The sequence below is a fragment of the Nanorana parkeri genome, unplaced genomic scaffold (genome assembly GCF_000935625.1).
Source record: "Nanorana parkeri isolate BGI_ZX_2015 unplaced genomic scaffold, ASM93562v1 scaffold331, whole genome shotgun sequence".
Classification (NCBI taxonomy): Eukaryota; Metazoa; Chordata; class Amphibia; order Anura; family Dicroglossidae; genus Nanorana; species Nanorana parkeri.
The window spans coordinates 836111-852797 of NW_017306599.1; the positions used below are offsets into that span (position 1 = coordinate 836111).

General features: G+C 45.4%; 1 protein-coding gene across 1 annotated transcript; it reads left to right on the forward strand.

Annotated features, from left to right (window-relative positions):
* Nucleotides 1–8098: 8098 nt before the first annotated feature.
* FAM109A (family with sequence similarity 109 member A) lies at nucleotides 8099–15845 on the forward strand. Its single transcript, XM_018558321.1, has 3 exons — nucleotides 8099–8193; nucleotides 10145–10236; nucleotides 15006–15845. Exon 3 carries the CDS (start codon nucleotides 15026–15028, stop codon nucleotides 15812–15814), a length of 789 nt encoding a protein of 262 aa, XP_018413823.1. The 5' UTR covers nucleotides 8099–8193; nucleotides 10145–10236; nucleotides 15006–15025; the 3' UTR covers nucleotides 15815–15845.
* Nucleotides 15846–16687: the final 842 nt, after the last annotated feature.

The following is a 16687-nucleotide window of genomic DNA, read 5'->3' on the forward strand; positions in this document are numbered from 1 at the left end:
CTCATTGGCTGCCCCACAATATAGCAGAGTCACACTCCACCCAGAGGGGTACAGTCAATGCCAGACACCTGGAATTAACCAGATAAATGCCACTATAATCCAGTCAGGCTGACTACAGCCCTGGCAATCACTAAATGTCTAGTAGCCACCTTACAAAAAGGTGATGGGGGCTACAGAGTAAATTACCTATAAAAGTTATAATTAAACCATTAAAATGAGCTAAAGGCTGGACATCTTTTCCCATCTTTACCCACTGATTGACTATTTACTGACAAGTAGCTGTTTACTGGAAGTTTAGCTTTAAAAAAGAAACCATGTGCCCGGCTTCAACGCTGACAACTAAACTCAGTCTTCTGATCTGTGTTACTTGTGCCTCAGCACTGTCCTAAGCAGATATATCAGCGCTGCAATGGAATTGTACACCCCATTAATACCTAGCATACTATTACAACATACCTAAATAATAAAGTAAACACAACAAAGGTAGACATAGGCTGCAGCCCCATTATTGGGTTGAAATACATTTTAACTGTGAAATATACATGAACCTTCATTACCAAACAGAATCAGTGTTAACCATTAAAGGAGAACTATGACATGAGTGATTTCCACTCACCTCATAGTTCTAAGCCGCCCTGTGACAATGAGACTGTCACAGGTCGGCTTAGAACTATGAGGTGAGTGGAAATCACTCATGTCATAGTTCTCCTTTAATGGTTAACACTGATCCTGTTTGGTAATGAAGGTTCATGTATATTTCACAGTTAAAAGATGGTCTGTTAATGGTTAACACTGATCCTGTTTGGTAATGAAGGTTCATGTATATTTCACAGTTAAAAGATGGTCTGTTAATGGTTAACACTGATCCTGTTTGGTAATGAAGGTTCATGTATATTTCACAGTTAAAAGATGGTCTGTTAATGGTTAACACTGATCCTGTTTGGTAATGAAGGTTCATGTATATTTCACAGTTAAAATATGGTCTGTTAAAGGAGAACTATGGGGAAAAACACTGACCCCATAGTTCTCCTTTAACAGACCATATTTTAACTGTGAAATAAACATTAACCTTCATTACCAAACAGAATCAGTGTTAACCATTAACAGACCATCTTTTAACTGTGAAATAAACATTAACCTTCATTACCAAACAGGATCAGTGTTAACCATTAACAGACCACCATGCTTAGTCTACAAGACTCAAGCAGCAATGACTTACACCAACCAAGTTACCGTTTACCAACCACTGTCCACCCACAAAGTGGGCAACAATACCCAATTAAGATTGATTGTGACAAGGGAAAGTAGAGCCAAGGGGAGAGCAGGCGAGGGAGCTGGTTAAAAGATCCTGCGGATCAGGAGAGATGCTTGTTCCGAGATGCAAGGAGAGTTTGCGTCTCAGGATAAGCATCCTTCCCGTTCCGCAGGTAATTGATCCACATATAATTACATCTAAACTGCCACTGACAGATGCAGCCACTGTCACCCTGTCATTAACTTAAACGGGTACAGCAGCCACATCTGAACAGAACACCTGGCATTCCTGTGGCAAGACCCTTTGGATTCTTGCCGCAGGGATCCCAGAAATCTCTAAATGCGCATAAAAGCCCCATGTGCATGGGGCCTTAAACCCTGTGAACCTGTGGGCTCACCTTACCTTCTAATACAGGCACGTCAAACTGGTGTGTTATGAGCCCCATGTGGCCCTCTCGTTCCCTTTCTGAGGCCCTCAGTGGTATAAGGATAAAAGAAAAAAATTAATGCCCTCCAGCTATTCTCCAGTGATTAAGTTACAAGTTACAATTCCTCATATAATGTTGCCATTTTTACTCTAATTTTAAGTTCTATAGCGCCATAATCATTTATGGAACAGCCCTCTGTAGACATAATGTGGTCCCCTTGAAAGTTTAGTCCTCTCAATTTGAACCACAGCTACATCTGAGTGTGACATGCCTGTTTGCCTATTCTAAGGACACTTTCATTTGAATGAGCTGTCAATGCTCCACAATCGACTATAAACACTGCACAATTTTACTGACACAGAGAAAAGAAGTCCCTTGCTGCACTCCTTAGCGGGATTCCCATGCAAATATACAGGTGGGTGCTCGAAGTGACTGCGGATGGCGCCGCCAGCGTGTAGATATTAGAAGAATATCACCAGCACAGCAATTTCTTTCCAGCAAATGAATAGTCATTTATTGATGTATGCTGCCTCTCCTTTTGCCATGCGGGGTCCCCTTCATCAGGCTTAGAGAGTGATTGTGTGTGGCAGTGTGCTGTATCGCAGGTGCGTTGGAAGTACACTAAGGGTGCAATTCAAAATTAATGGTGTTTCAATGCAATGACGCATGCACTACCACAACTCATAGGTGTGAAGTTAGCCTAAGATGGCCTCAGAACAAGTACATCAAGTTAAAGTTTCTAAGAAATTGTGTAGGGATCATGTTATCAATTTTGATAATAATCATAATGGAGAGGCAGAGGCAGCTGTCAATCAAGCAGCGGAGTGAATCCTGACAATATATTCGGGATCTTTCCCAGCTGCAGTGCAGCTCTGCGCTGACAACATATAGTGGGCAGTAGCCTGCTATATGCTGAGTTTGGGTCACAGGAGAACATTGGTAAATGTCCTCCTGTGACCCAAAAGAGAACTAAATGCAAAATAAAGGTTTGGCTTTAGCTCTCTTTTAAAGGAGAACTATGGGGTTAAGGCTTTTCCCCATAGTTCTCCCTAGGGTAACGGGAGGACACAATTAATAAAATAAAAAAAAGGTCACGCCAAGTTAATAGATACCAAACATGTGAAGCTTCAAAATTTTGTATGCCCATGAAATGGCAAAAAACTACAACACTCCAATCTGGTCATATCCTTTAAAATTTTTCACAGGTCATCAATATAGAGTTAAGCATGAAAATGGCCCTATAATCAGGGCCGGATTCCCGGCAAGGCCACCGAGGCGGCACTGAGCAGAGGGGCGGCACAGGTTTGAATCACCCGACACCCGGAACATTGAGTTACATTTACTCTACATTTAGCGCTGCTTTGCACAAGCCGATCTAAATGTAGAATAGGAGAAATGACTTGTTTCTTTACAAGTGCTCTCGGCGATGTCGCCGAGAACACTTGTAATCAGAGTGCCGGTCCATCCTCCCCCCACAAGATAAATAAAAATGTAAAAAGTAAAAACATTAAAAAAATTAAAAAGTGATAAAAAAAGTTAAAAAAAAGGAGAGAAACAAACAAAAAAAAACCCATAAAAAAATTAAAACCAACCCTGCCGCCCCCGCATTCCCTCGGCGGAGAGGGGGCATTGCCGAACCCGGCCTTGGGGCGGGGCGGCAGGAGGGTAAATCCGGTCCTGCCTATAATTATTGCTCACACTCTGGTATGCACGGCTATATACAACATGTGTGGTGCAATTGTAATTTCCGTACGCATGTATGCGTTACTATGTGCCTGCACACGTGGGACTTTAAAAATGTTTTGGCGTGTTTTAACATTTTATTTAAAGTGATATTAAAGGATAAATCCCCCCCGCCCTCAGTCAGGAAGCCAGGTTTGGCCCTTGTGCTCGGAATCCTGCACAGGTACCTGCGCATGTGCGTGGGCATAGTTCACTCACAAAGTTGTGCACCGCTGGGCGCCTCTGCGCAGACGTGCATACTTTGGCGTGCGTGTCTCACGGCATGCGCACATGCCGTGTGCATGCACGTGTTGCGGATTTTCGCGCTAAACTGGCTATTTAAGGCTGTGACTTTCTAACCTCCAGTGCTATCTGATCCTCAGCTGTTCCCTGTATCTGTATCCTGAACCCAGCATCCTGACTCTGATCTTCTGGTGTTGTGACCCGGCTTGACTATCTATTCTGCTGCTCTTCTGGATTCCCTCAATCTCGGCTTGTTTCTGACCACACTCCTGCCTGCTACTCTGTATTTTGCTGCCCGCAAGTTGCTGATCCGGCCTGTCCCTAACTACTCTTTGTCTACTGTCCTGGTACCTCGCTGCTCGACTGTTGCAGATCCGGCTTGTCTTGGACTTCGCTGCTACTGGCACTTATGCCTCTCCTGTCCTTGTGCACCACCTGTTCCACTTCCAGGGGTTCTTGGACTTGAGCTGCAAGAGAGGCCTTCCTCGTCAACTCAGACTCCTCTAAGGTACGTGGTTCTGACACCCCCCCCCCCCCCCCCCCCAATGCTGCTTTAAGGACTTATCTTAAATGATGCCTCTTCATCCAATCATCTTCTTCTTTCCAGTAGTTTTCAGGAGTCCCTCCAGCGCTGGTGCCGGTGTCTGATCCAGCGCTGACTTCTGTCTCTTCCTGTCCCACGGACTCTGTACGCATGCACACTGTCAGGCTGCCTGCATTGACTTACACTTTGTCTCTCCTTGTCCCCCGGCCAAACATCTCTACTGTGCATGCTCCCGCCCCATGATCCTTCACGGCTGCTCGAGAATTTTTCAGATCTTCGGACTGGAGTGAGCGGCGGAGACACAGGTAAGTAAAAAGCCTTTTAGTGACTTTTTTATGTTTTTGCATATATCTACTGCTTGTCAGGTGAATGTCCCCTCCTCTCTCTGCCGGCACTCATTATTAAGATGGCCGCCGGCAGGCGTCAATTAGACGACCGTGCATGCGCAATGACGTCACAGTGGGGTGTCACCCGGTCTCAGGTCGCCTCTGGCTTGACATGCAGTTTAAGAAGGTCTAGTTTCCTAGATATTTGTCCTGCAAACCTGCATATACATTTGTTCTCTGCGCATTAACCAGCATTCACTCATTAGATTTCAGGGTTTTTAACCCAATGTATAAAGCAGTGGCTAGATGGGAACTATTTTCTCTTAGGAAATAAATTTTTTAGGGGATTGGGAATGTTACATTAGCCCTGTATAAGACAACTTAAATATAATCTCACATATAAAATAAAAACATTTGCAAGGATAATATTTACAACTTTTGAACGCATGCTTATACATTGAGGTCGGGACTCTGTGCAGGCCAGTCAGGTTCCTTCACACCAAACTCGCTCATACATGTCTTTATGGAACTTGCTTTGTGCACTGGTCATGTTGGAACAGGAAGGGGTCATCCCCAAACTGTTCCCACAAAGTTGGGAGCATGAAATTATCCAAAATGTCTTGGTATGCTGATGTCTTAAGAGTTCCCTTCACTGGAACTAAGGGGCCAAGCCCAACCCCTGAAAAACAACCCCACACCATAATCCCCCCTCCACCAAACTTTACACTTGGCACAATGCAGTCAGGCAAGTACTGTTCTGCTGGCAACCGCCAAACCCAGACACGTCCATCGGATTGCCAGACAGAGAAGCGTGATTTGTTGGCGACTTCTGTGCCCTGTGCGCTGACCCCACTTTGTAATTTTACATGGCCTACCACTTCGTGGCTGAGTTGCTGTTGTTCCCAGTTGCTTCTACTTTGTTATAATACCAGTAACAGGTGACCGTGGAATATTTAGTAGCAAGGAAATGTCATGGATGGACTTATTGCACAGGTGGCAACTCATCACGGTACCACACTTGAATTTACTGAGCTCCTGAGAGCGACCCATTCTTTCACAAATGTTTGTAGAAGCAGTCTGCATGCCTAGGTGCTGGATTTTATACACCTGTGGCCATGGAGGTGATTGGAAAAGGACTTATCTTAAATGATGCCTCTTCATCCAATCATCTTCTTCTTTCCAGTAGTTTTCAGGAGTCCCTCCAGCGCTGGTGCCGGTGTCTGATCCAGCGCTGACTTCTGTCTCTTCCTGTCCCACGGACTCTGTACGCATGCACACTGTCAGGCTGCCTGCATTGACTTACACTATGTCTCTCCTTGTCTCCCGGCCAAACATCTCTACTGTGCATGCTCCCGCCCCATGATCCTTCACGGCTGCTCGAGAATTTTTCAGATCTTCGGACTGGAGTGAGCGGCGGAGACACAGGTAAGTAAAAAGCCTTTTAGTGACTTTTTTATGTTTTTGCATATATCTACTGCTTGTCAGGTGAATGTCCCCTCCTCTCTCTGCCGGCACTCATTATTAAGATGGCCGCCGGCAGGCGTCAATTAGACGACCGTGCATGCGCAATGACGTCACAGTGGGGTGTCACCCGGTCTCAGGTCGCCTCTGGCTTGACATGCAGTTTAAGAAGGTCTAGTTTCCTAGATATTTGTCCTGCAAACCTGCATATACATTTGTTCTCTGCGCATTAACCAGCATTCACTCATTAGATTTCAGGGTTTTTAACCCAATGTATAAAGCAGTGGCTAGATGGGAACTATTTTCTCTTAGGAAATAAATTTTTTAGGGGATTGGGAATGTTACATTAGCCCTGTATAAGACAACTTAAATATAATCTCACATATAAAATAAAAACATTTGCAAGGATAATATTTACAACTTTTGAACGCATGCTTATACATTGAGGTCGGGACTCTGTGCAGGCCAGTCAGGTTCCTTCACACCAAACTCGCTCATACATGTCTTTATGGAACTTGCTTTGTGCACTGGTCATGTTGGAACAGGAAGGGGTCATCCCCAAACTGTTCCCACAAAGTTGGGAGCATGAAATTATCCAAAATGTCTTGGTATGCTGATGTCTTAAGAGTTCCCTTCACTGGAACTAAGGGGCCAAGCCCAACCCCTGAAAAACAACCCCACACCATAATCCCCCCTCCACCAAACTTTACACTTGGCACAATGCAGTCAGGCAAGTACTGTTCTGCTGGCAACCGCCAAACCCAGACACGTCCATCGGATTGCCAGACACAGAAGCCTGATTTGTTGGCGACTTCTGTGCCCTGTGCGCTGACCCCACTTTGTAATTTTACATGGCCTACCACTTCGTGGCTGAGTTGCTGTTGTTCCCAGTTGCTTCTACTTTGTTATAATACCAGTAACAGGTGACCGTGGAATATTTAGTAGCAAGGAAATGTCATGGATGGACTTATTGCACAGGTGGCAACTCATCACGGTACCACACTTGAATTTACTGAGCTCCTGAGAGCGACCCATTCTTTCACAAATGTTTGTAGAAGCAGTCTGCATGCCTAGGTGCTGGATTTTATACACCTGTGGCCATGGAGGTGATTGGAACACCTGAACCCAGATAGCAAGAATAAGGGTGCCCATACACCTTACAATTTATCTGCTGATTTTCTGTAACGGTGGTTGCTGTTGGAGAGAAGCGCAGATTCGATTCAGTCCCGCGGCTTTGCTGCCTTGCCTAAGGTTAAAAGTTAAATACACCGCTGGGTGTATGGCCAGTTTTCGCAAGAGCTCTGCAAGCTCGCTGGTCTGGAGACTTGCAGTGCAGACTTGCTGTAATTGTGCAACAAATTTGTGACGCTTGGTCTGTCTGCAATACTTTAGCAAGTCATTTTCAAACTTGCAGCTCAATTGCCTGCTATCTGGGAATCCAATGATTTGGAGGGGTGTCCCAATACTTTTGGCAATATAGTGTATATGTGAGGCATCCTGATTGCAATGGTATGAATAAACAAATATGGCAATAAAAAAATAAAAGAACTATATGAACATCACAAAAAAACTGAGCTTGGAACATAGAGAACAGGAGTTGTAACATAGACTGTAGGCAGTAGAACACTGCACTATTGAACTGGGCCATAAGAAACAATCTGCGCATGTGCCATGTTACACCTGAATATGGATGTGAATGAATCATGGTCTGACAGGTAGACTTTACTGACCCTGTCCTCTTGTCTGCACACTGCCATCTACTCTAACCACTGCAAATATATGGTTAATGTTGTTAGGTGTGCTGGGTGATTGGGAACAGAAACATATGAGGAGGACCCAAAGTTTGTCATATTTTAGAGAATGGAAACACACGTTAAGGATTTGTTGTCAGAAAACAACTCCACCCAAAGCTTTTCTTCCCGGCCACAGCTACCCCGAGCCTCCCATATGTGAGCAGCGCTGGCGGCCAGGACACGCAGGCACACTCCACACGCTGCAGGGTCACAGGGTGGGGTGATAGCTTTGGGTGGGAGGTATGGCAGCGTTGTGTGGGAGGGGTAACATCTATGAGTGGGCGGTATGACCGCTATGGGTAGGCGGGGTGACAGTTATGGGTGGGCTCAGGGTGGACGATCCATTTCCTGTGCTGCCTGCTGGAGAGAAGGAAGATGTGGACAATAGGAAGCGCTGGCAGGAGGGGAGGCGATGCGGATCGGTGAGCAGAGTCCGGACATGTGTGACACACCTGAGCTCACCTGGCCGATCACACAGGAGGACCCGGGGGAGAGCAGTGCCCGGCCAGTGTATGGACGCTGATGTTTATCACCCCGTTACTATAATTACCAGCCGCTCATCGGATCGTCCAACCAATGTGAGAGTAAACCGTATTACAGAGATCTTTCCCCGCCGAGTGTACACAGATCCGGGGTGTATATAGAGCTGCGGTGTCATCTGATCTTCGGGGTGCAGCCACTTACCAGCACTTACTGAATCTCGTGTATAGGTCGGCAACCAGCTGGGTTCACATTTCAAGTGTGTGGCCACATCTGTCCTCCTCCTCATTCTGATCCCTTGCTGATCATGTATGTATACATATGTGTGTGAATAATAAGAGATCAGTGTGAGGTGGAGGAGGACAGATGTGGCCACACACTAATTAATATAAATATATATTGAGGGGAATTTATCAAAACGGGAGCAGGCAAAATCTGGAGCAGCTGTGCATGGCAACCAATCAGCTTCTCTTCTATTTTCAAGGCTTAACTTAATAAACTGAGGAGTCAAGCTGATTGGTTGCCATGCACAGTTGCTCCAGATTTTATCTGCTCCCTTTTTGATAAATGCCCCTCACTGTATGTATGTGCTACTAGAGAGAGCAGACATGATATAAAGTGGACCATACAGTAGTTGTCTGCATGCGACACAGACCACCTGGAAAAGACAGACTAAAACAAAAAAAACCTGCCCTTGAAGTGAGGCTCCCCCAGTACTGGAAGGGTTAACTGCTTATCAATGTCTAGGGGACCCGAGCAAAGGACTTTTACTTTCCCGATCCTCACTCCCACAGGCCCCAAGACCAGCACCTGCAGCCCCCCCCCTCCCCCCAACCGTTCTGGAGGTGAGAGGTCCGCTGACGTGGTCACGTCCAATGCAGGGCCCATAGTGTGAGGACACTGAGGGTCAGTCCACAAGCTGGAGCGTAGGGGAAACTAGGAGAGCAGGGATCAGGCAAGTAAAAGTCCTTGATACTGGTCCGCTCTGGTGATGTCAGGGGTTGCACATAAGAAGCAAAGTTGACATGCTGGTGTAAGTCCATGTTCCTTATCCACAAATATTTAATGGAAAGTATGTGGGGACATGCAAGTTTTTTGTTTTCGTTATTGCAGCGTTCACCTTAAAGTTGTGGTTCTCATGCTGTGTAACCTCAGGACCGACATTTGTCCTTGGTCATGGTCATGACCCAAGTTGCACGGCATTGCGGTACTGTGCGTTCCGGTGCGGCTGGTCGAACTGTGGGCGTAAGGTTCATTTGGGGTACCATTCAAATTTATGGCAATGCAGTGCACCTCTCGCATCAGAATGCAATCCACCCAGTCTCCCTTCCTTACAAGAACTGGAGTGGATCCTCAGCCTGGAGTCCAGTGTGGGCTGCTGTGCTGTGACGGAGCTCCATCCATACGTGCATTGCTTGTACAGCTCCCTTGCGCGTCCTGTAGAGGTTACGGGAGGCAGAATGTGACGTGACTCCGGTCCAGGCACCTCTACAGGGCATGCGAGGGAGCTGTAAGCAACGCATGTATGGATGGAGCTCCCTCCTGGCCATACCCCCTGCCCACCTCAAGCTGACGCTCGGCGCCAGGCAGCAAATTTTGAATGGGTGCTTGGCACGAGAACTGATGACATTAAAGTATATCTGAAAGCAAAGAGCAGGGCATAATTTACCCTTGTCAGGTTTTATTTGCTGTGTGGGTCCCATTGGGGAGGTTTCCCTTCACTTTCTGTCCTGGGAACTGAATAGAAAGTGAGCGAAAATCTCTTTCAAATGAGACTTTTTATGTATAAAACAGCATTTCATTAGTGATGGGGTTTTATGTTTAGTGGTATATTCAGAATCATTTGTGTGTTTTGTATGTTCTAAGAAGTTTTGTCTTGTTCTGTTAGGACAGAAGGAGCACTACTGATCGCTGGTGAGCTGGATGTGTAACTTAATGGAATGTGAAGGGGAATGAAGCCTCACATAGGTCTGCAGAGGTAGCAGGTATGTAGATTTGAGGCTGAATAAATCTGCAGGCACATGGCATTACCTATGCTGTGGCGTCATTCAGCTGAACTGACCACTGTAGTAGGGTCACAGGGATCCTGTAATACACTGTGGTAGGGTCACAGGGATCCTGTAATACACTGTAGTAGGGTCACAGGGATCCTGTAATACACTGTGGTAGGGTCACAGGGATCCTGTAATACACTGTAGTAGGGTCACAGGGATCCTGTAATACACTGTGGTAGGGTCACAGGGATCCTGTAATACACTGTAGTAGGGTCACAGGGATCCTGTAATACACTGTAGTAGGGTCACAGGGATCCTGTAATACACTGTAGTAGGGTCACAGGGATCCTGTAATACACTGTAGTAGGGTCACAGGGATCCTGTAATACACTGTAGTAGGGTCACAGGGATCCTGTAATACACTGTAGTAGGGTCACAGGGATCCTGTAATACACTGTAGTAGGGTCACAGGGATCCTGTAATACACTGTACTAGGGTCACAGGGATCCTGTAATACACTGTGGTAGGGTCACAGGGATCCTGTAATACACTGTAGTCGGGTCACAGGGATCCTGTAATACACTGTAGTAGGGTCACAGGGATCCTGTAATACACTGTAGTAGGGTCACAGGGATCCTGTAATACACTGTAGTAGGGTCACAGGATCTTTGGTGCACAACTTAATAATCATAGTTGTGCATATTTAAACGTGCTCCTTGATATGATTTAAGTTCTCAGGTTGACTTTTATTGCTAAATAGGTGCATGCAGTTGCGGCACAACAGAGGAAAGGGTGTACAGTTACCAATGTCACTTTGGTCGCAAAACAGACCTAAGGCTCAGTTCACACCTGCGCATCTCAGGAACACATGTTCCATTCCTGTGCGTTTGCACAAGTTCCCGTGCCACGTTTGAAATCAATGGGGACGCATGGCAAAAAAGGTTATGTAGTATTTTTTGTGTCATGCGTTTGGTGTTATTTTGCTTGTGTACGTGTGTTGGCCGCATTTGGGGTGCCATTAAGAATGAATGTCACCGCAAGCGATTTCCGCAAACGCGTGCCGAACGTGCATGTGTGAACCGGGCCTAAAGATTAAGAACCTGTGTTGATGGACTTTTGTTGACTTCAGTCGGCTTTGCATCTCCATACAAGCATATGGGAGTAAAAAACCAGCAGGTCAGAAAGACGTCAGTTGCACCCGTCGGTGAATTCTGAATAATCTCAGTAATTTCAAAGTGATGTCCTGGACAGAAGCCCTGCGGCACAGGCTCTAATTCTTACATATTTGCACACAAAATGCACATGCAAACTTCTGACCTGAGGCACAATTGCATAATAATTATTCCACACTGTATATAACATATTTATATGTGTGCACACTCGTCTATAGTCTTCATTGCCCTCCGCTGTGATTCTATTTGTATTATGTTTATTTTCCTTTGCAATGTTTTGTTCTGGGAAGTGTGCCTGCTGCTTTCACACATAATATGTAATCTGCTTTAATCTTTCACTCAGCAAAGGAAGCGCTTTCACTTTTCCTCATTCCACATCCTCTTGGAAGATCTGATCCTATGCTCCACACCCAAACCCTTCAGGTTTAATACTCTGTCCTCACTTACTCTGTGACCCAAAAATGAAGTCAATTCATAAATCTGCAAGCACTTCAGAAATGCACGTCTGGGTATTTCCTGTGCTAAAGCTTTCTCTATCCTGTCACTCGGTTTCTTTTTTATGTAGTGTCATGATGAGGGTGAACTGAGCTTGATGCAGTTTGAAGGATAATTCCACCTAAATACATATTTTGTACATTGTCATTCAAGAGCCAATCGGTCAGCTCACTCAAACTTAATTCAGTTTTTGGAAGATGCTACAATGTAGAATCACCCTGTGGTTTCTCATGGCTATAAGGGACCCCTCAGACATGCTCTCTGCATCTGAGCACCCAATTCCTCCCACTTTCACTTGCGTTCTTGGCTTTGCAGCTGCTGATAAACAGAAGGGAGCTCCAAACTGTGTGGATGGCCTGGCAGATATGCTCCACCCAATATATAGGATGAGCCTTTTGTCTATTCACATGTGGCAGATCCAGACCAATGATGGTCTGTGAAGCTCATCTGCAAGACATGCCTAGAATGCATGGAATTTGCTGGAGGATGCCTTTTTTGGTGAATCCTTGGATACATACATCAAAAAAGTTGGGGGGGGGGGGGGGGAAGGGACTTTTCCAACGCCAGAGTTAAGTGTCATTACCAAGGGCTACAAACTGACTCCTCCTTTATTTCCTATTATCCGAATCTCCTTAAAGGTGGGTGGATCTCTTCTTTGCCCTAAGTCAGCTATTTTCTAAGGGACAAACCGGTTCGATCCCTAGATTTCCCCATTTGCCAGCAAGATGGTGGCAGGGTCGGAACTACCGGCGGTGCGGGGGCCCAAGGAAATTGAGGGGCCCACTGAGGTCTGGTCCCCAACGTCTTCTAGTCTGTAGGGAGGGACACCTGCAGGGGGACTGAGCCGGTGTCCTTTGAAAACGGCCGCTGCAGCGGCGATCACTCTTCTCATTGAGAAGAGAGAGCTGAGAAGAGTGATCGCCGCTCTCGATCAGTGGAGCCGGCACACAGTAGTGACAGCTGTACACATTCTTTTCCTCAGCCACAGAGCGGCCAAGGGCAGAAGGATCTGTACAGCTGTCACTTTCAGGGCCGTAGACAAGGGGGGATAGGGGGTTCAACCCCCCCTCCCCGAGTGTCCTAGCGGTGGCATACCGAGGGGGTAGGGTTGCCACCTGTCCAGGATTCACCCGGACAGTTCGGGTTTTGAATGCTGTGTTCGGGTTTCATGGCAGCAGAAACCCGGACACAAGACTCCCAGCAATACTTTATACAGAGCGTGGCCCGAAAAAAAATCTTGCACCAGGGCCCTTTGATCCTTAGGTCCGCCACTGGATGGTGGTGAATATTCATTTCAGTGCTAGTCAGGGAAGTCATTCCTTTATGATGAGCTCACGGCTGATACCAGCCTATCCGGTTGGGGCGTAGTCTTGAAGAGCCTCTGGGTCCAAGGGACCTGGTGTCAAAGGAATCGTGATTCCCGATAAACATCCTGGTGCTCAGAGTGATTCAGTTATCTCTTCAGTGCTGACCTCCCCATTCAGCATTTAATGTTCTGTGACGATTATTCTCAATTCTGACTCTGTTCATCCTTCCTGAGGGTCCCCATTTGGACCTACCAGCCACCTGTTCCACTTTTGCTAGGTTGATCCATTGGACATCACTTATGCCTGTGAACCGAAGAGGAAAGTTCTCCCTTTCCGGTCACTAGAGGTGTTGGTGCTTTTCAGCACCAGTCCTCTGTGAAAACTTTTGTGAAGTTCTACCTGGTGGATGTTCAGGGCTCTGCGGATGCCAGTTTTGCCTATAAGGTCCTTCAGACAGCCTTTTGACTTGGAGTATGTCCCTGTTTCTGGTTTTCTGTTCCCTGCTGGGGTTCTTGTTCCTTTTGGCCTGTAAGCCGCTGTTTGCGTGTTTACTTTTGCACATCCCAGTTGTTAAAGATTTAACGTCCTGTGATGAATGATAAAGATAACAGGATTTTTTGTCTTACCTGTAAAATCTGTTTCTTGGACTACATGGAGCATTCTGTGATCCAACCTGTATTGCTTGCTATAAAACTAAGGCAGGCTGGGAGTGCGAGGGGTTATGCAGGGCTTGTTCTGTAGCTTTGATTGATTTACTTGTGTCCAATCACCTTAAGGTAGCTGCACAACCGGCATAACTGTTCCGTCACCCACCTTATCCAGAGGGAGCAAAAGAGATTTGTCAAAAAAAATCCACCTGACGACATTGCTACTGAGATTGCACAGCCAGTGGTGGCTGAAAGAGTCAGGGGAAGTCTGTAGACATGCATTTATTCCTGTTCTGACCGCTATTAGATGGTTGGGGCAAGAACATCTTATGGGTTTGGGTAACTTTTTATTTTAAAACCTGGCTATCAGATGTGAATACATGATGTATCTTGGGCATTAAAGGAGAACTATGGGGTAAGTGTTTTTCCCTATAGTTCTCCTAAGGGTAACGGGAGGACACAAACGTCCTCCCGTCACCCAAAGCTCAGTACAGTTCGTGGTATACAGAGACGCTGCAGCCGGAACGGATCCCGATGATTCTGTCTGGATCCACCCAGCTGCGTGAGTGACAGCTGGCTCTGCCTATCTATATGTATGCTGGCTTGACCTGTACTGGAGCAGGCAATGATTGTAAATATCAAAGAACGCCAGGCAAAATTTTAAAATGCCCATTTTATCACTTATGTACGTCTTAGTGTCATTACATACTTTTCATACTGCTAGTGCAGTAGCTTTGTATTGTCTTCCCACAATTCCCTTTATAGAATGACAGTGGGAGGTAATGTAATGTGAGTCAGACAGACTCTGTTATGTTGCTAATTCTGCATATTTTTCGGCAGAAGGAGCTATATAGCTAGTCTTGTGATTATGCTGGTTATGACCTGCCTAAAGAGATTTAGAACGTTTGTCAGGTAACACCGTTTTCATATGTATTTTGAATGTGAATTTATTTGCCTGGAGCTTTGTTTGTACATGGGAATCTGTAATACAAATCCTAAATGTGGACATCACAAATTTCATTCAGACCAGCACTGACCGTAGTTTTCCAAGAGATTGGACATGTAGAACATGTTTGTGTTGTTCACCCTTCTAGTTTGGTTATTGGACACTAATTTTTTTTATTTCATGTATTTTTAAGGGCCTCAGACAAGCCAAGACATGAAGCTCAATGAGAGGAATTTGGTCTATTATGCCACCTGCAAGTCTCCAGTGGATAAATGTGGGTTCTTGTATAAAAAGGGTGAGCGCAATGCTTCCTATCATAGGCGCTGGTTTGTGCTGAAGGGTAACATGCTCTTTTATTACGACGGTGAAGACAGTAAAGAGCCCCTCGGAGTGATTATACTGGAAGGGTGTAGAGTGGAGCTATACGAGTCTACTGAAGAATTTGCTTTTGCTATCAAATTTGGCTATGCCAAATCCCGTGCCTATGTTCTTGCTGCTGACAACCAAAGCACAATGGAATCCTGGGTAAAGGCTCTTTCCAGGGCAAACTTTGAATACATCAGACTTGTAGTAAATGAACTTCAGGAGCAGCTCGTGGAAATAAAGAAAAGTCAGAGGTCAATTAGTGGAACTAGGGACACTACAGAATTAAATCCCAGTTCCCATAGGGACTGTCCTGCTGTCCCTGATATTCAGGATAGGCCTTTTCTAAAAGACAATGGCAGCGTGCCATGGAATAGCCCTCCAGATAATGTGCCTAATGGTGTCGCTCTTACAAATGGGCCAAAATATAAATACACAGAAGGGCATTTAAGAGATGACCCAGGGGAGAGTGCCCAGCTTTACTTCATGGCATCTGAGAAGAGTCTGCAGAGTGACAGTAGTGCCAGTAATGAGGAGGCTGAAGACACTCCCAACTTCTCCAGGCTTCATGATTTATTTGGTAAAGAAATTCTGGAACTAAGATCACAGTGGGCTAAAAACGCCTATGAACAATCATGAGCAGCATGCTGGAAATCTCTACTTGGTGTCATTCCACTCCAAAATATATCAAATTTGGGTAGCTGTTGGGTGTAATCACTTCCCGGATTCTTTTATCCCTTGTAAGCTCTGGAGATGGGAAATCCCAACTCCACCAACCCGCTGCAGCCTTTGCTAGTGGATTGTGGGGCAGCACCAGGAAATCTGACCGGGTGACCTTTTTATTGGATGGCCCAAGAGATTTAAAAAGTCGGAGAGATTCAGACCATATGTCTCAACTCATCCATGAAACCTTAGACTTTTGGTGGACTGACCTTTTTAGTTATCTCTGTCAATCACATGTTCTTCACAAGTAGCCTCTGCATATACTGCCACAATGCATAAGCCACTATTTTAGCCGTTTTTATATTTCAAATTTTACAACTTCATTTGATGAGCACAAGAGGACTTGCACTGATGTAACAGAGATGGATCAATATGAGATCTGCTACTTTGCTCAACATAGACTCATTTGTAATGTAATTTATGGCACTGAGAATGTGAACTTGCCTTATGTAATGATCCTAGAATTCTTTTGACCGATCACATCCTTTTTAGTCTGTGTATTGTAGTTATTTGCACAATTGTAACTTTCGAGTTTCTTAATACTGTGATGTGATTGTATGCTCTGATTTCTTAGAATGAATCAAGGTAGTGCTCTATGTGATGTTCTACGGACTCACTAACTTTATATTTTATCAGTTGATAAAGACGTAGTGACAATCTTTCTTATGAGGCAATTTCATTATTTAACATAAACCTGTCATGGAAAAAATACAATTTCTGACTTCTGAAAATGCTAGTTGCCTGGTTGTTTGACCCACTGGTTTTATTTTGTGGAGTATTTTAATGTGG